Genomic DNA, 20,358 nt, shown 5'->3' with positions numbered 1-20,358 from the left:
GCTGGGTGTAGTTTTTCTAGCCATAGCAATAATATTTCCATACATGCAACCAGACTACCAATGTTAAGACAAAATAGGTGGGAATGCATGCCATCCAACCCTCAATCACGTAAATTTCAGCATTTGTAATTTACTCTTTATTTTCCCCTTCAAGTAAAACACACATGTGTGTATGTGCATGCATGCTTGTATTCAAATTTATTTTAACCTAGAAACTCTTATTTCTTGAGTTAAGAAGACAACAGTATTATCTGTCCCGAGCTCAGCAATTCTGTGGTTGCTGTCCTGGTAAAGCCCTTGTTCATGGGCCCAGGCATACCAAGGACCATCTCACACACTTAGAAATTTCCAGGAAAAATCAGGACTAGGTGAACTGGGGGATGACTTGCTCCTATGTAATATTTGGTGTTGGAGCAAGTTCTCCAAAGATCATCTGGTCTGTAAGGTTTTCATACGTCACCTGGGTCACGAGAGAAACACACAGTGTCCAGATAAAAGAGCAAAGAATCCAGGTGGGTAACGCAGTGGGCTGGGCGGTGGGGATATTTCCCTGAGACTTCAAACTGCATCACTGTTACATCCTCTCTCCTCCCCCATAAACTCCTCTGCAAGCTGCTGGTCTTCAGTAGGAAATAGGCGTGCCGGGAGGCAAGAACTTTCCATCGGAACAAACTGTGACCGAATAGCAACGGTTCAGCACGAGTTCCTCCATGCGCTGGGATTCTGGCATGAGCAGTCGCGTTCTGATCGGGATGACTACGTCGCTATAATTTGGGACAGAATTCAGTCAGGTATATTTCTCTTGTGTTCTTACATTGCGAGTTAAAGACTGAATTTCTAATCACGTGTCCTCTCCTGCCATCTGTGCCAACTGTTAACAATTGAAAAACTCTGATGATGTTTTGATGTCTTACTTCATTTAGCTCTAACTCAATCTGAAGTGCCTTCAGGTTGTTGGGGCACTAGTATCCCAGAACCCCAGTACTTTTGAGCTGGATATGCTCTTAGGAACTGGTTTTGTGTTTCCTGAAGCATGTCCTAGGGAGTGTTGTCCCACAGTGTGTTCATGCGTGTTATGTGGAAAGGAGTCTGTGGTCAAAATCAGCTTGGCGAATCCTAGCATCTTACTCCATCTTGTGCCGAAATCACAAAATACAACAGACTGGGTAATTTACAAAGAGCAGAAATTGATCTCTTAGAGTTCTGGAGGCTGGGAAGTCCAAGATCAAGGGGCTGGCATGTGGCGATGGCTTTCTTGTTGTGTCACATCCCATGGCAGAGGGCAGAAGGACAAGGGAAAGTGTGAGAGAGAGGCCGGGTGCGGTGGCTCCCGCCTGTAATCCTAGCACTCTGGGAGGCCAAGGCGGGTGGATTGCTCAAGGTCAAGAGTTCAAGACCAGCCTGAGCAAGAGCGAGACCCTGTCTCTACTAAAAATAGAAAGAAATTAATTGGCCAACTAAGATATATATAGAAAAAATTAGCTGGGCATGGTAGCGCATGCCTATAGTCCCAGCTACTCGGGAGGCTGAGGCAGGAGGATCGCTTGAGCCCAGGAGTTTGAGGTTGCTGTGAGCTAGGCTGACACCATGGCACTCACTCTAGCCTGGGCAACAAAGTGAGACTCTGTTTCAAAAAAAAAAAAGGCACTCAGCTTCTAAGCTGGCTCCTGGAAGTTGAGAAGGGAGCGAAGGTGACGTGGTAGCTGCCACTGCGGCCGCCGCGGGACGATAAGCCAGGATCTGCCATACCTATTGATTAACTATGGAAGATTATACCAAAATAGAGAAAATTGGAGAAGGTACCTATGGAGTTGTGTATAAGGGTAGACACAAAACTACAGGCCAAGTGGTAGCCATGAAGAAAATCAGACTAGAAAGTGAAGAGGAAGGGGTTCCTAGTACTGCAATTCGGGAAATTTCTCTATTAAAAGAACTTCGTCATCCAAATATAGTCAGTCTTCAAGATGTGCTTATGCAGGATTCCAGGTTATATCTCATCTTTGAATTTCTTTCCATGGACCTCAAGAAATATTTGGATTCTATCCCTCCTGGTCAGTTCATGGACTCTTCACTTGTTAAGAGTTATTTATACCAAATCCTACAGGGGATTGTGTTTTGTCACTCTAGAAGAGTTCTTCACAGAGACTTAAAACCTCAAAATCTATTGATTGATGACAAAGGAACAATTAAACTGGCTGATTTTGGCCTTGCCAGAGCTTTTGGAATACCTATTAGAGTATATACACATGAGGTAGTAACACTCTGGCACAGATCCCCAGAAGTATTGCTGGGGTCAGCTCATTACTCGACTCCAGTTGACATTTGGAGTATAGGCACCATATTTGCAGAATTAGCAACTAAGAAACCACTTTTCCATGGAGATTCAGAAATCGATCAACTCTTCAGGATTTTCAGAGCTTTGGGCACACCCAATAATGAAGTGTGGCCAGACGTGGAGTCTTTACAGGACTATAAGAATACATTTCCCAAGTGGAAACCAGGAAGCCTTGCATCCCATGTCAAAAACTTGGATGAAAATGGCTTAGATTTACTCTCGAAAATGTTAGTCTATGATCCTGCCAAACGAATTTCTGGCAAGATGGCACTGAATCATCCATATTTTAATGATTTGGACAATCAGATTAAGAAGATGTAGCTTTTTGACAAAAAGTTTCCACATTATATTGAGAACAGATTGTTGTATTTTTTACTGTTAACTCTGTCTGTTTTTGTCTTGTATATTTTTCTTTTCTTTGTTGTAAAACTTAAGCTGTACTTCATCTTCTAATTTCAAAAGTATAACTTAAAAATGTAAATATTCTATATGAATTTAAATATAATCTGTATATGTGGGTAGATCTCACTGTGAGAACTATTTGTTACTATAATAAAACTATAAATCTAAAAAAAAAAAAAAAAGAAATTGTGAGAGAAAAAAGGGCACCAAACTCTTCCTTTTATAAGGAACTCCCTCCTGCCACCATGATGGCACTAGTCAGTCCATGCACCCAGAGCCCTCATGCCTGATCACCTCTCACGAGGCCTCACCTCCCAACACTGTTGCACTAGGGAGTAAGGTTCCAACACATGCTTTTTTGGGGACACATTCAAACCACGGTTAAAAAAATAGGTTAAAAAAATTAGATTAAAAGAAAAATAAAACTTACAGTTATTTAAGTTACTGCTGAGCTGTTCAGAATCTTTGTTAGGTTGACATGAATTGTAAATCTCCAAGAACAGGAGCATTTCCCAAAGCGATTTGATCTCGGTCTTCTTTTTTCTTTTTGTTGAGTAGCTTGTGGCATATTTTGATTATAGAATAGTTCCATGGAACCCGTTTTGGGAAACATCATAGTAGTGGAAAAGCCTCAACTTGTGATTTTGTGTTCAAAGTCACAAAGGTCTTAATGACCATGGGTGACTAGAGCTCATGTTCTCCGCACTCCGCAGGGACATTTGAGCTTCCCCGGCTGTCCTGCCGGTGTGGAGTGTGGCGGAGGGAATGGCGTCGCGATTGTGCGGGAGGTGCTGTGAGGACTGCTCTGGAGGATCAGTCTTGAAACCGCAGTTTCTGTTCCTTTCCCCCCAGTCTCTGGGGATCTTAACTGGGATCAGGCACAGCAGCAAACTAAAGGATTTTGAGGGCAAAAGAGGTGTTTAGCTTGAATCCATGGCCTCACTCTTTAGGCTTCTCAAAGTCTTATTTTTATGTTTTATTTATTTTTTCACAGCTTTGAAAGATATGAAACCAAAGTATTATTTTAAAAAAATAAATAAATAAATAAATAAAAATAAAAAATAAAATATTCATCTCATTTTTTTTTGTGGCGAAACATTTGAGATTTGCTCTCAAAGCAATTTCAAATATATATATATATATATATATATATATATATATATATATATATATATATTTATTTATTTATTTTTTGAGACAGAGTCTCGCTTTGTTGCCCAGGCTAGAGTGAGTGCCATGGCGTCAGCCTAGCTCACAGCAACCTGAAACTCCTGGGCTCAAGCAATCCTCCTGCCTCAGCCTCCCGAGTAGCTGGGACTACAGGCATGTGTCACCATGCCCGGCTAATTTTTTCTACATATGTTAGTTGGCCAAGTAATTTCTTTCTTTTTTTTTTTTTTTTTTTTTATTTTTCCCTGTCACAGTCTGCTTCTAGAGTAATTTCTTTCTATTTATGATAGAGATGGGGTCTCGCTCTTGCTCAGGCTGGTTTCAAACTCCTGACCTCGAGCAATCCGCCCGCCTCAGCCTCCCAGAGTGTTCAAAATATATGTTATTATTAACTATAATCACCATGCTTTAAATATATCTATGTATATTCCAGTAACCATGAGATCCCTATGTCAATCCTTTCTAATGAATCCTTTCTAGAAAGTTATCACTCCCAGGTCCCATCTCATCAGCCTTCCCAAAGTCCTCTTCCCGTCATCTCCATCTGCTATCACTCCAGAACTTCCATCATCGCTGGCCGGTGCCCTGACCAGTTCAACAACACTTCTGAGACCCCTCCTTTCCATTAGCAGTCCCCAGAACCTGCAATCAAATGCTAATGTTCTGACTTCCGGCTGTAATGGAACCTTAGCTATATTCCATGTGACAGCTGGTATCACAGGTCTGATCTTGAATGTTATATTCTAGGATAGGAACAATGAAACACTTGAAATACAGTAGATCAGTTGTAGCAAAAGTTGGTCTAGTTTATCATATTCTCTGTTTCTAAGTTAATAGCGTTTGGAGTAAGATAAGCTGAATTTTGTGAGCATCAAGTAATCAGAGATTTTTTTTATTTATTCTTTAGGCCGAGAGCACAATTTTAACACCTATAGTGACCAGGTATCGGATTCCCTGAACGTTCCCTACGATTACACTTCCGTCATGCACTACAGTAAAACTGCATTCCAGAATGGAACGGAGCCCACCATTGTCACAAGAATCTCAGACTTCGAGGACGTGATCGGCCAACGGATGGATTTCAGTGACTCTGATCTGCTAAAGCTGAATCGACTGTATAATTGCTGTATGTGACAGGTTCTTTGAAATTACTTACATCTCCCTCCGCTATGTGAGAAAAAATGATGGTCTGTGCTATTTTACTGAGCATTGTTGGAGTTTCTCAGATAACAGAAATTTGATATTCAGGGAAAAAAAAAAAGCAGAATAGCACCCAGATTCCAATCTGCAACCTGGAAGCAGCATTTTTCTTCTCACAGGCCTGGCTTGGAGACCTAAAAACAAACTGGGTGCTGTAGGAATACGCTTCAGACTGGTTTTTGAAGCTGTTGCTAAATCAGATGTAGACCCGCTTGATACTCAAATCTCTTTTCAGCTGAAATGAGGTGTATACTTAGAATATAAATGGGATCAAATAATCTCGGCTGTGGCTTAATGATTTGAATAACTAGGGGAGTTTAGACTCGGGTTTCCATAAATTAGATGATTAGAGAAAAAATTAAGGGTTCTGCAGATAAAAAGGGGGTCTTTAAGCCATGATCACCCAGAATCAGCTAGGTGTCCCCTTTAATGTCACCCTGGCCGTCCCGATACATCTGTGATGACCTCAGTTTTTATTACTTAGATTATCATGTCGTATGAATGTCAATAATTGATTTTTTGCTTTTGCAGCCTCTTCCTTGAGTTTTATGGACTCGTGCAATTTTGAACTGGAAAACGTGTGTGGTATGATCCAAAGTTCAGGAGATAGTGCTGACTGGCAACGCGTTTCCCAGGTTCCCAGGGGGCCAGACAGCGATCACTCCAATATGGGCCAGTGCCAAGGTAACAGGAGTGAGATCCTTCTAGATTGTCCATTCGGTGGCTCCAGCCTTGACTTTCTTTATGAAAGACTGTGATTTTATCTCTAATTTCTATCAGAATTCTTAAAGATAATTCATTAGATTGCTACTAAGGAGTAGGCCTTGTGCCTTATAAAGACATGGTTAATTTCTTTGCTTTTAACTCTCTGAGTTTGTTTTTCTTTCCATGAGTTTGGGCTCGGTGATGCTTCTAGCAGTACTTGCCCATAGCAGGGGAAGACCACACCTTCTGGAAGGATCATTATTTTAGAGGCAGTGGTGTTGTTTTCTAGCATGCTGCTTGAAGCTTATAAGAGGCTCTTTCCAATGGACACCACTAGACTATGGATTATTCAGTTGCAGAATTGTAGCTGGATGTGATTGCGTGTTCCTGTAACAAAAATACCTTAAATGAAGGTAGAAAGCACAACTTATTAATTTGTATTTAGATGAATTTCCTTTCCCATTCTCATTTTGTTTTGCATTAAGTAGCCATTTGGCTACAAGTACCACATTTTTATTTAATTGCTTATTTCTGGCAGCAAACAAGTAAAACTAGATAGCTCAGATGGTCTAGACAGGGGATGAGGTCTCTAATAGAAAAAAGCTACTTTTTGTTTTATTTTTATTTTTAAATGCACATTTGGATAGTGGATAGTGGTCCTATCTAGAGGGAGGAGAAGGAAGGAAGGAAGGAAGGAAGGAAGGAAGGAAGGAAGGAAGGAAGGAAGGAAGGAAGGAAGGAAGGAAGGAAGGAAGGAAGGAAGGGAGGAAGGGAGGGAGGGACCAGACTAGGCAGCTCTCTTGTTTTTTTTTTGTCTTTGAAAGCTTATATCTGTAGTAACAGAAAGGTTACCTAATGCTGTCTCTTTCATAAATTACCTGCTCCCAGAGTCATATTTAAGTGCCCAACACAGCACCCTGCATATGCGAACTCAGCAAATGTTTGAAATAAGATAAAGAAACTGTACTATATGTACTCAAGTCAGAACTACTAGCTCTGTCTTCCTTTAGAGATGATTTAGAAGATTAAGTATTGCAAGTAATGGAAACAGAGAACTGAGAGAGACCTTTGAAATTATTGAGCTCAGTTACTCCAAGTCTTTTTGTTCTGAATTTAATTTTTTAAACATTAAAAGGTGGAGCTCATCCAATGGTTGCTGTACTTCTAATGTATTCTGAAAATTGAATTATTATTATTATTATTTTGGTAGTTTAAAGGCAAAGAATTTAGGAAGTGTTAAAGAATGGGCAGGTCAGCAAAGGCCCTGGGCTTTCCTGGCTGGGCTCTCTCTCCTGTCCACACACAGTGTGTGTTCAAATCTCCAGAAGGACCTACAACCTCACCTTGAATTAGCCTTGAGAGGCAAAAATGCTACCACTCTCTACCTACCCAGGTTTCAAGCCTTCCTTTTGACTTGATTTCCATTTTCCTTTTCTTCTTCTGCCTCAGCCTCCCAAGTAGCTGGGACACCATGCCCGGCTAATTTTTTTCTGTATATTTTTAGTTGGCTAATTAATTTCTTTATATTTTTAGTAGAGACGGGGTCTCACTCTTGCTCAGGCTGGTTTCAAACTCCTGACCTTGAGCGATCCGCCCGCCTCAGCCTCCCAGAGTGCTAGGATTATAGGCATGAGCCACCACGCCCCGCCTATTTTCCTTTTCTTATATTCTTAGAGAAGGGACATTCTCTGTGGCATCTTTCCAGTGGTAGCTGTTGTCCCCTGGAGCTGACCAGAGTTGGGGGCAGTTGAAAGGTGTCCCTTGCAGAGTCTACCTTTTGGTCCTGCTGTTTAGGCATGACCTAAAGCCTCACATTGGATTTTTTTAAATTAGTATTTGATACTTAGATTTGCTGTAAAGATACACAGCAAATGAAAGTAAGCAAAGATCAGTGCCCACAGGAAACTCCTACTATTCTAAGTAAACATTTTAATAGAGAGATTTGAGTTTTATTGTATTCTGTCAATCTGCTTGTTTTTCAAAGTGCCAGATATGGAGTTTAGGCTTCTGAAATTTCTACCTTGTGCCTTATATATTGATGTTAGCTATTAGTTATGCCTCATGTAAAGAATCTCCCACCGCTGTTAACAAACACATGTTCCTATACCCAGAAATTGTTTTCACTCAATTCTGCTTTGTTAACAGGTTCTGGTTTCTTCATGCATTTCGACACTAGCTCTGTAAATGTGGGGGCCACGGCAGTGCTGGAAAGTAGAACGCTGTACCCTAAAAGAGGATTTCAGTGCTTGCAATTTTATTTATATAACAGTGGAAGTGAAAGTGACCAACTGAACATCTACACTAGGGAGTATTCTACAGACAATGTGAATGGCAGTTTAACTCTTGTGGAAGAGATTAAAGGTACAATATCAACATCCTTATTGTTTGGGTTCAAAGTGATTCATTCTTAGCTCTTTTCTTTTCTTTTTCTTTTTTTTTTTTTTGAGACAGAGTCTCACTTTGTTGCCCAGGCTAGAGTGAGTGCTGTGGCATCAGCCTAGCTCACAGCAACGTCAATCTCCTGGGCTCAAGTGATCCTCCTGCCTCAGCCTCCCAAGTAGCTGGGACTACAGGCTTGCACCACCATGCCCGGCTAATTTTTTGTATATATATTTTTAGTTGGTCAATTAATTTCTTTCTATTTTTAGTAGAGACGGGGTCTCGCTCAGGGTGGTTTCGAACTCCTGACTTTGAGTGATCCTCCCGCCTCGGCCTCCCAGAGTGCTAGGATTACAGACGTGAGCCACCACTCCCGGCCTTAGCTCTTTTCTTAACGCAACAACTTACAACAGGGTGGGGATGCTGGCTCGCTATTTTTCAATTTAGAACTTGGTCCTTCTTGTTTTATAGTAAAAATGCTACAGTGAGGGTCTTTTGTGTGAGCTATGTAATGTGACACTCACTTAAGAAACTTAGGTCAGTCTCTGGCATGGCGGAGGTCTGTTCTTGGCAAGTAGTAAAAATGCAGTGTGTGCTAGCTTAGGCAAATTGGGAAGGGATACTGTTATAATCTGTGGAACAGACGAGGAAGGAACTGGCTTCAGGGAGGACTGGCCCTGGCCCTGAACATGGTTGGGGACCTCTCATTTTATCTCAGGCTGGCTTTGTCCGTGAGCCTGGGACTTTGGCTATTTCACTTCCCAGCTTATGTCTTACCAAATGTGCCATTGGACTAGAAAAGAGATTCTATCTCTAATCTCTAGCAATAAATCCCAGTGAAGGACTCTGATCCTTATTATTTGGTTAAATGCAACTTCTGGAGAATTTGTGAGTGGGTGCCCGCCTTTCATGTCAGAATGTGTCAGAGAACGGGGATCATGTCCACCGCCTATCCGAGCAGGTGGTTAAGGAGGTTCCCTGAGGAGGGCAGAGCTGTGGGCTGGCAAATGTATTACTGTCTGCTCCACACATTCACCTCCGGGTTTGAAGGAATTGAGTAAAAGCGATTATAAAATTGATTATAAAGTGACATTTTCCCTGTCTATTTGACAATGAGATACAATCTGAAATACAGACGATATTTTTTTTTGTGAACACCTATGAATACCAGGTTTTTAATCTTACTAAGAATATACATACATTATGCATATGCATTATATAACACATAATGACATATATAACATATATTAACATATATAATTACATATGTAATATATTAACATATACATATGTGATTATATAACACATAATTACATATATAATATACATTATACATTTTATATATATGAAAGCTTTATATATAAACCATATATATGTTAATACAAATATTATATATTATGTATTGATACATATAATACAACTGTTAATATAATATAATATATATAATACATAATATATATAATTATCCAGGCTTGGAAGGGGGATCCTTTCCATTATCAATCTGTGGGTGTATCATTGATAGACAACAATGCAAAAGACACTTGGGAAGCTTGCTTAGGAGCCCAGAATTTTTTTTTTTTTAATTTTAATTTTTTGTTTTTTTTTTTTTGAGACAGAGTCTCAATTTGTTGCCCAGATGAGTGCCGTGGCGTCAGCCTAGCTCACAGCAACCTCAAACTCCTGGGCTCAAGCAATCCTCCTGCCTCAGCCTCCTAAGTAGCTGGGACTACAGGCATGCGCCACCATGCCCGGCTAATTTTTTTCTATATATAAATTGGCCAATTAATTTCTTTCTATTTATAGTAGAGATGGGGTCTCGCTCTTGCTCAGGCTGGTTTAGAACTCCTGACCTCAAGCAATTCCACCCGCCTCAGCCTCCCAGAGTGCTAGGATTACAGGCGTGAGCCACCGCGCCCGGCCAGAGCCCAGAATTTGAACTGATAATGCTGATAACGATGCAGTGGAACCTCTCATGAAAGGCTTTTGTTCAATCTTGAATCCATCCATGGACAATAGCATGTTCTGTAATTTGGATATTTCTAACTTATTTTCAAGCACCTGTATTTCCTAAGTACCAATGTATTTACATTTCAAGTCATTGTGTTAACTACTTAGTTTGGCATGAATTCTCAGCTGTGGTCCATCTGGGGGCTTATGAAGATTTTTTAGTATACTGCTTCTTATCTGAGCAGGCGATGTAAGAACACAAGACAGAATGGCATGCCGTGTGCTGCTGGCTGGAGATATGGGGTAAAGGAGGGAGTGGAGGCTGGGGAGAAAGAAGGGGTACCAGTGTCAGATAAATAATGTTGAGTCACTGGTAAGTGATCTAAGGTGTAAATGTAGGATGCAAGCTTTCTAGGGTTTGGTGGATTCTGGTTTAATATTGCCAAAAAGTTGATTGAAAACTTTGCATGTGAAAGAATTATTCCAAACTATAAATATATTGAAGAAGGTTTTGCCTGAGTATCACAGGAATCTTGGATACAGGTGTTAGAATATTGAGCTTGCTCGACCATGTAACTAATACGGAATGCAGGTAACTCAGGAGGCTGAGGTGAAAGGAGCCTAGGAGTTTGACACTGCACTCCAGCCTGGGTGACAGAGCAAGACCCTGTCTCTTAAAAAAAAAAAAAAAGTGGCAGATAAGTCAGAAGTAGGTCATGGAGCACTCATGAGTTAGATGTCGTTTGTTCACCCACTTCTAGGAAAGGGCGACTTATTTGAGAAACAGCTAGATAAACATTCAAATAAGTCTGACCCCACAGAACTACCCTGAAGTAAATGAGCCTGGGCTGAAGGTATGGGAAAACCATACATCTGACCTGTAGGAATCAGTACTTGGATGATCATTTGTCTATGAAGGTTTGAACTCTAATGTCGATTTGCGTAGATTCATAGTTCTTTGCATTCTTTGAAATGTTAATAACTCTTTTGCAGAAATACCCACTGGGAGCTGGGAACTTTACCATGTCACACTGAAAGTGACCAACAAGTTCAGAGTGGTGTTTGAAGGGCGCAAAGGCTCTGGCGCATCCTTGGGTGGTCTGTCCATAGACGACATCAATCTTTCGGAAACACGGTGCCCTCATCATGTCTGGCGTATAAGGAATTTCACACAGCTCATTGGCAGCCCAAATGGAACTCTCTATAGCCCTCCATTTTATTCCTCTAAAGGTTATGCCTTTCAGATTTACTTGACTCTAAACCATTTGACTAATGCAGGGATATATTTCCACTTGATCTCTGGAGCCAATGATGATCAATTACAGTGGCCGTGTCCTTGGCAACAAGCCACGATGACACTCTTGGATCAAAATCCTGACATCCGACAGCGTATGTCCAACCAGCGGAGTATAACTACAGACCCATTCATGACCACCGGTTTGTGACTCATTTTCTTTATTGCTAATACATGATCATTGCTCTGGGAGGGACAGATGGTTTGGGGAACAAGAGATTGCACAGTTACCTAGGGAATTATGAGCCCCAAATCTCAAGAACAGAAATTTAAGGGGAAGGATTCAACAGTTGTGGGCAAGAGTCTCCCAGACAGTAGCCTGGTAGGGATATCAGCAAGGACTCCAAGAAAACAGAGAAGATACTGAGTGTATTCCTGGGAATTGGTAACCATCCTCAAATTTCCACTTTCATGCAAGGAGTGTTGGTTTCAGAGCCTGACATGCCTGGATTCAGATCCAAGGTGTGTGCTTCTCATTAGCTATGTGACCTTGAGCAGATAATCTCTTGGAGCCCCATGCTGTAATCATAATTCCACAGATTTGTTCTGAGGATTAGAACAGATCAAATGCAGAAGCTTGTGGAAGAGCATGCTCTGGAGAGGCCCTCAGATGCTGAGCTTTCTAACTCATGCTTCCTCCTCTGTCATGCCACTGGGGTTGTAGAAAAACAATTCAGCTCTTGGGGTGGGGGTAGTTTTTGATCAGAAGGAAGATGTTGGGCAGGTGCACTGGAGTGAAGGGGATGGGAATGGATTATAAATGCTTATTGAAAAGTTCTGGAGGACTTGCTAATGGTGACATCATTCCCTGTCCTTCCAGTCTCACAAAGCAGCAGCACACAGAAAGCAATCTCTACACTTCTAATTTTAATAATCCTTTGCCTCTGGGACCCTAATGAAAGAAAAAAATGGAATTACAGCAAGCTGAATATTATTGCCAAATCTAAATTCTATATATGAAAAGGATTGACCAAAGCGATATAGGAAAAAAATCAACTTAATCTCATAGGAAAAAAAATAATATGCATCAATGGAATTATAGGGACTCAATATTCAGAACTTTTTTGCTTTTTTTTTTCCAAAGCGTTTCTCCCTGAATGATGTTAAAAATGGTTCAGGGTTGGGTGGGTCATTATCTTTTCCCAGAAGCAGTGCTTCTTGCCGTGTTCTCCTGAAGGATTTTGCTCTGTTAGGTGAATAATTCAATTAATGAGATGATTTGTTCTGTGCTAATATGAAAAACTCTCTCAGCAACATATTGCTTTAACTTGGTTAAATGGACTGTCTTACTCAGAAGGCCACTAAGGAATGATTCTAATAGCAGAAGGGTTTCTATACTGGCCAAGAAGTATAGGTGTGATATGCCCACCTAGGAAACTCTTGGTACCTTGGTCCAGAGCGTGGTGTTCCGTGCCAGGCAAACTCATCTCCTTTAGGGACAGTCTAAATGAACAAGCACTAGTGATTTGCCAGGGAATACATCACAGATCAATAACATCATTTAATTATTTTGAGCTCCATCCTAATTGTGTTTCACATTTCCTGTTCTTTCCTACCACCAAAAGCTATGATGAGCCTAAACACAATCCATTAATATAAATTGCTTTTTCAGATGATGGAAACTATTTTTGGGACAGGCCTTCCAAAGTAGGCGAAGTGGTTTTTTTCCCTAATGGAACCCAGTTCAGAAGAAGTAGGGGCTATGGAACCAGTGCCTTTATAACTCACGAGAGGCTGAAAAGCAGAGATTTTATAAAAGGAAATGACGTTTACATTCTCCTGACAGTGGAAGGTATGTCAATAAAAATAGTTTTATATCAGCAGGTTTTCTGTGGTGACCATTAGTTACTGTGTTCTTTTGGGTTTCATTTTTAAATATATTATATAGAGATGTGGGAGGAAATGAGCATAAGTGGGTTTGGGGAGTATAAATTATTAACAATCTGAAAACAATTTAATTTGAAACAGTGAGGGTTCTAGGATAAAGAATTTAATTACCGCCACACGAAGCAATAGTGGAAACCTTTAGGCTGGAAACTTTCTTTAGAAATAAGTTAAAGTATAGTTATCAATATTATACCCTAGCATTTTACTCTAGGGTTCCAGAAATAAAAATATCACACAAGCACATGAAATTAAACTGGAAACAGATTGCCTTATCATCGTTTCAAATGTATATTCATACATACATATATACACACATGTACATACATATATACACACATGTACATACATATACACACATGTACGTACATATATACACACATATACATACATATATACACACACATGTGCAAACATATGCACATAGACATATATATCTTGGCAGTAAGAACATTAACCTATTGTCTGTGAAAATTTCTTATCCCTGACAGCCAATAAATAAATTTTCCAGCAATTCTGGTGGTTTCCATGTTTCATGTGGTAGAATAACTTCTTTTCTATTAAAGACTCACTTGCATCTCAAGAAATCAGAATTTCGTTTGTGATGAAAGGTGGTTCACTTAAAACCCACAACATTTTGACTTTAGTGTTCATTAGAGTAAATCTAGATGATACTTATTGGAAAAAATTATTTGGGAATAACTTTTATCAAGAGAGAAAACATTTTACGTGCAAAGAAAAATTCACACGTTCACCAATTCTCATTGACCCTACTTTTGGACTAGATGCAACAAAAACACTGCAAAGAACAGAACACTGGTTTTCCAGGGTCTTGCTCCAAATATCCACCAACTTGCACCACCAAGCAAGAGAATTGTGACCTGGCACAGAACCCTCAATTGCTTTACAGTTTTGCGCTTTGGTTTTCTTATCTGTCCCTTGAGGGTTGGTATCAAGGGTTTGTACCCTTTTGAGCTTCCACAGCCCAGGCAGCATGTGATTAAGTTGTAGCCCCAGCAGGCCGGCCCAGTTCTTATTTCACTGTCTGTGAACGTTGCTGGACTGTGCTTCAAGATTATCTGAATTTCTCACAAGCCTAAAACCTGAAGATCATCTATTTTGAAACTTAAAGATCAAATAGGCCGGGCGCGGTGGCTCACGCCTGTAATCCTAGCTCTTGGGAGGCCGAGGCGGGCGGATTGCTCAAGGTCAGGAGTTCGAGACCAGCCTGAGCAAGAGCGAGACCCCGTCTCTACTATAAATAGAAAGAAATTAATTGGCCAACTGATATATATATAAAAAAAAAAATTAGCCGGGCATGGTGGCGCATGCCTGTAGTCCCAGCTACCCGGGAGGCTGAGGCAGAAGGATCCCTGGAGCCCAGGAGTTTGAGGTTGCTGTGAGCTAGGCTGACGCCACGGCACTCACTCTAGCCTGGGCAACAAAGCGAGACTCTGTCTCAAAAAAAAAAAAAAAAAAAAAAAAAAAGATCAAATGATTGTTGGAGCAAAAATTGATTTTCATTCACATTCTCCCCACATCCTCCTAGACATATCTCACCTCAATTCTACATCAACCAAACCGACACCAACCTCTAGTGTCCAAGACCTGTGCTCGGAACTCACCTGTGAGAATGATGGCGTCTGTGCTGTTCGAGATGACAAAGCTCAATGCAGGTACAGATCACTGGAAAGAGATCCTCCCCCATTCTTTTATTCGAAATTTTATTCCCACAACATAGGATTGAATACTGATAGTTCCTATGAATGAAATTCATCGATTCTCGTCTCAAAACCTTTCACAGTGGCCGGGTGAAGTGGCTCACACCTGTAATCCTAGCACTCTGGGAGGCCGAGGCGGGAGGATCGCTCAAGATCAGGAGTTCAAAACCAGCCATAGCAAGAGTGAGACCCCATCTCTACTAAAAATAGAAACAAATTAATTGGCCAACTATATATATATATATATATATATATATATATATACACACATATATATAAATTAGCCGGGCATGGTGGTGCATGCCTGTAGTCCCAGCTACTCGGGAGGCTGAGGCAGAAGGATCACCTGAGCCCAGGAGTTTGAGGTTGCTGTGAGCCAGGCTGACGCCACGGCACTCTAGCCCAGGCAACAAAGTGAGACTCTGTCTCAAAACAAAAACAAAAACAAAAAAACATTCACAGGATATTTAGTTTTTTGCCTTTCTTTTGGGACTTTGGATGGCCATGTAACAATGAAATCAGGGCCAGGTGCAGTGGCTCACACCTGTAAACCTAGCACTCTGGGAGGCTGAGGTGGGAGGTGGGAGGTCAGGAGTTCAAGACCAGTCTGAGCAAGAATGTGACCCTATCTTTTAAAATTTAAAAAAATTGAAATTATTTATGAAAAAATAGCACAATACATCCTAATTGCCGGAAAAGTCCTCATAAGTTACCTATCTTATTAAATACCCACAAGGGTGGTGGCTTCCATTTTCTAGATGAATATATTGACATTCTTTTCTTTCTTTTTTTTTTTTTTTGAGACAGAGTCTCACTCTGTTGCCTGGGCTACAGTGCTGTGGCATCAGCCTAGCTCACAGCAACCTCCAACTCCTGAGCTCAAGCAATCCTCCTGCCTCATCCTCCCTAGTAGCAGGGACTACAGGCATGTGCCACCATGCCTGGCTAATTTTTTCTATATATTTTTAGTTGGCCAATTAATTTCTTTCTATTTTTAGTAGAGACAGGGTCTTGCTCTTGCTCAGGCTGGTTTTGAACTCCTGACCTCGAGCAATCCGCCCGCCTTGGCCTCCCAGAGTGCTAGGATTAGAGACGTGAGCCACCTCGCTCGGTGAATATATTGACATTCTGACAATGCCCTTGGCCAAGGTCAAAGCTGGAAGGTGGGACATTGAGAACTAAACTTTCTCAGTTACCTATGCTACCTGCCTGTCCTGCCTTGGAGCTGCTATTTCAGTACCAGATTAGGACTAGTTCCATTTCTGCTTCCTGTGGCTCCCGCCTGTGTTCCTGGTGCTGGTCTCCGCGTCCAGCCCAGAGTGGGTAAAATAGTTCCATGTGTCAGTGACCTCTTGGTGATCAAATAGACTGAAAGTGGCCAGCACCTTTGATGGGGAGGCTTTTCAGTGCTAGATATCAACTCATAACTGAGTCGTGTTTGCAACATGTAGGTGCCCGTCGGGGGACGACTGGTGGTACATGGGAGAAAGGTGTGAAAGGCGAGGATCCACCAGGGACACCATCGTCATCGCTGTTTCTTCTACTGTTGCTGTGTTCGCTCTGATGCTGGTCGTCACCCTTGTCAGTGTCTATTGTGTCAGGAGGAAGTATCTTAAAAGAACAAGTTCAAATACAGCAACTATGACCCTGGAAAATGTAAGTGGAATCTGGTATTTGGTTATTTAAAACCTGTTGATGAAATCATCCAGAGGAGAATTAAGACATTTTTGATGTACTGTTCTGTTTTCTTTTTTTAAACCTTCTTCTCTTTATCTCCTGTGCTGGGACAACTGATTGGAGACGATGATTTCTTATGACCTTCGCTATATAAATCAATGGGGGCTTTTTGGGGAGTTCATTATCCTCTTGGAATTGTACCCAACATCGTGTATGATTGTGAGTCGCTTCTTTGGAGTGTGAGTGGTCTGGGACCTTCCTGAAAGGCACAGCTGATTTTCTGATTTTGCCTGCAAGTTCAATGCTTCCTGGTAAAGAGGTGGCCTGAGAGTGTTTTTATTCTAGAAGCGTTGTAGTGGCGGCTGAGCTCAGGCCTCTAGGAAGGGGGCGGGGATGCAGGCATGTTTGGGGCAGCTCTTCCATTAAAGAAGGTTCCAGCTAATTCTGGCTTCATATGGAGTAACCAACTGTAAGGCAAGGTTTTCAGATAGAGGATTGAAAGTCTTGCCTCAAAAAATCTCTGAAATGGCAATAGACTCTTGAAAATAGGCTGGGTCCTTTGGGAAGGTGACTCTAAGATGGATTTTTTTTTTTTTTTTTGAGACAAAGTCTCACTTTGTTGCCTGGGCTACAGTGCTGTGGCGTCAGCCTAGCTCACAGCAACCTCAAACTCCTGGGCTCAGGTGATCCTCCTGCCTCAGCCTCCCGAGTAGCTGGGACTACAGGCATGCACCACCATGGCTGGTTAATTTTTTCTATTATTATTTATTTTAGTTGCCTAGTTGACTTCTTTCTGTTTTTGGTAGAGACCCGGTCTCACTCTTGCTGAGGCTGGTCTCAAACTTCTGACCTCAAGTGATCCTCCCGCCTTGGCCTCCCAGAGTGCTGGGATTACCAGGCGTGAGCCACCACGCCCACCTGGCTTCTGACTTGGATATTTACGTGCAGGAGGTTTATTAGGAGGGCTCTTGGGAGCACCTGTCATGGAGTGAGAGCTGGACTTGGCAGGGGGGAGGCTAGTCTGTGATGCAGTTGTGGCCAAGATCTCAGCCCATCCTCCAGGGAGCTCTGGAGCTGGATGCTCCTTAGACACATCCCCAATTGAAAGAGGGAGGCTGGGCCTTTCGTCTCCCCACATCAACAGCCATTGGATTGGGCTGCCAGAGGAGGGCACATAAAACTGGGCAAGGTGAGGGCCTTCAGGGAAGGGCATTTCTTGCATGATAGCTTCCATTTTGAAGGGCAGGGCGGAGCCGTGTGCCTGGCACCCACCACGCACCCCAGCAGCAGACAGCACCGGGTTTCACACACAGATTCATATTCTTACTCACTAAGGACCACAAAGAGAATGGGATAAAATCTGAACATTACTTACAAGTGAGGCTTTGAATTTCTTCCAATTCTATTTCATTCAAATTAGAGTCTCTGAAAATTGCTACTGAAAACTAATTTAAAAATGACCGATTAGATTATCTCTGAAAGTAATAATACTGCAATATGCTAAAGCAAGAGTATATTTTCATCAGAAAAATGATTATTCAAGACATACTGGTTGGGCATGGTGGCTCACACCTGTAATCTTAGCACTCTGGGAGGCTGAGACAGGAGGATTACTTGAGTTCAGGAGTTCAATACCAGCCTGAGCAAAAGTGAGACCCCATCTGTACTAAAAATAGAAAAATCAGCCAGGCGTAGTGGTGCATGCCTGTAGTCCCAGCTACTCAGGAGGCTGAGGCAGGAGGATCGCTTGAAGCCAGGAGTTTGAGGTTACTGTGAGCTATGATCACACCACTGGACTCCAGCCTGGGCAACAGAACTATACCCTGTCTTTAGAAAAAAAAAAAAAGTTAACAATGAATGAATGGAGAGCAAATAATTTTATTCTCACATACTGTTATCCTATTTCTTCAACATCAGGAAGATGTTTAAAGCTAATCATAAGGCAATCGATGAATTATTTCACAAACTTATTAGAAAAATACTTAAAATGTAAACAAGTTGTTTTGTTCTTAAGTAGCTATTTCCTGTTTGTTTTATGACTCAAAATAAAAGGGATGGATGAGAAAATGCAGGGCTGGGTAGGCCAACATGATGGCAGCTGTGCCCATGGTCCCTTGGGCCAGCAGGGCAGAGCCACTCACTGGTGTCGGGAAGACACAAGAGTGGACAGGCAGGAGAGGACCAGGTGGCTGGGTGGCTGGGACTGTCGGGATAGTCTCCAGGCAACGGGAAAATGTAAGAGCTATTATATGGCTCTGACTTAGTAAGTAGGAATTGGAAGGAATTAAAGAAAACTGATAAAAAAAAAACAACCCAAAAAACAAGAGAGAAGAGAAAGAAGGAAGCTAAGTCAATAAAAGGTGGAAACTGTCAAGGTATCAGGGACATGGTAGGGTGTTAAGTGGAAACACATACACACAAACACACACACACACACACACACACACGCTCCATAATATTACAAAAGAACTGTTTTGCCTCTGGGTTATTTAAACACATCCCCAAGGGCAAGGGCACTGATTTACATTTTCCTTAGTCTGGGCATTTGTACAGTTAATTCACTAACAGATCCTCCAGATCTAGTTCAGATCTTAAATCAGAATGACCTTTTTTATGAAGCCAAAGCGTGTGCTCACCCTAACGTTCTGCATCTGAATAACACGACCGTGGGGTCTGCCTGGAGCAGGAGCCACTTGCCAGCAGGGAGGGAGGGAGGCCAGGATGCTGCTGATGGGGACTTCATTTAAAAACTAGACCGTTTCATTGTGATTCATTTACATGACAGTTTTTAAATTTAGAACTTAAGTCATCAATTGTTCTTTCCCCTTTTAGCAGCATGCTTTTTGAAGATTAACTTGACACCATGGCCAGCCAATGAAATGAAAAAGGATTCTTCAGCATGGATTTCACTCAAGCTACAGCACAACCGACTCATCCTTCTAAAAATGGATCTTTTCTGTAAATACCTGGATGGACTATAAATCATTATTTTGGTAAAAGTCAAATTGGTGAAATGTTGTTTGTGTTTCTTTCTTTTTCATTGAGAGGAAGCCATCCAGGCTCCTCTGGAAGTAGAATATTGTCTATCAAGGGAGAGCAACAATAAGAGATACCTTTTAAAATTACTGATCCTTCTGTTTTAGGGGTCAAGTGCAGTGGCCTCACCAGTGATTCCCAGAAACCCACTGGAAACAATAGTACCCCATGTAGAATCTCCCAGTTCTAGCACTGCCCCGTCTTGATATAGGGAAGGGCACTGGGACAGCTCCCACCCTCTCAGTTACGTCTTTCCCTAAGACTGACTACTCTTTTGTTTTCTTATATTGATGTGGAAAATGTCGGGCGTGGGGAGGAGGCCACTTGCCACCTCCCTGTAGTTCTGCATCTCTGCGGTCCAGCGCTGCCGTGATCCTGATTGGGTAATTTTTGAATCCTACTGTTTTTGATTGGATGTTGAAGCTTGTTGTTGATTGGATGTTAAAGCTTGCTGTTGATTGGATGTTAAAGCTTATTGTTGATTGGCTGTTAAAGCTTGTGGTTGATTGGATGCTTCTTGAGCCCTATCAAGAGTATAAAAGCAGGAGCAGGAGGGGCAGAATATTGGAAGACACGAAGAGAGCTGTAACACTAGGTGTGCCGAGTCT

The 20,358-nt window shown here is 41.7% G+C and overlaps 1 protein-coding gene and 1 pseudogene across 3 annotated transcripts in view; both read left to right on the top strand.

Moving 5' to 3' along the window:
* The window catches only part of MEP1B (meprin A subunit beta), a 31,518-nt gene extending 11,799 nt beyond the window's left edge, over nt 1–19,719 (top strand). The window contains exons 7-15 of one of the 2 annotated variants that reach the window (XM_020282226.2): nt 613–791; nt 4,815–5,033; nt 5,639–5,791; nt 7,958–8,173; nt 11,132–11,575; nt 13,045–13,224; nt 14,866–14,992; nt 16,489–16,693; nt 19,550–19,719. In XM_020282226.2, the coding sequence (XP_020137815.2) occupies nt 613–791; nt 4,815–5,033; nt 5,639–5,791; nt 7,958–8,173; nt 11,132–11,575; nt 13,045–13,224; nt 14,866–14,992; nt 16,489–16,693; nt 19,550–19,561 (1,735 nt within the window). In that variant the 3' untranslated portion in view covers nt 19,562–19,719. Of the gene's footprint in view, nt 1–612; nt 792–4,814; nt 5,034–5,638; nt 5,792–7,957; nt 8,174–11,131; nt 11,576–13,044; nt 13,225–14,865; nt 14,993–16,488; nt 16,694–19,546 lie in introns of both variants that reach the window. The other variant, XM_020282223.2, reaches the window with a different exon arrangement.
* LOC105881101 (cyclin-dependent kinase 1 pseudogene) lies at nt 1,645–2,899 on the top strand (annotated as a pseudogene). Its single transcript, XR_012912791.1, has one exon. The product of XR_012912791.1 is annotated as a cyclin-dependent kinase 1 pseudogene (transcript).
* Nucleotides 19,720–20,358: the final 639 nt, after the last annotated feature.

The sequence above is a fragment of the Microcebus murinus genome, chromosome 17, assembly GCF_040939455.1.
Source record: "Microcebus murinus isolate Inina chromosome 17, M.murinus_Inina_mat1.0, whole genome shotgun sequence".
NCBI lineage: Eukaryota > Metazoa > Chordata > Mammalia > Primates > Cheirogaleidae > Microcebus > Microcebus murinus.
Note: the sequence above shows the minus strand (reverse complement) of the source record. Positions and strands in the feature narration are given on the sequence as shown.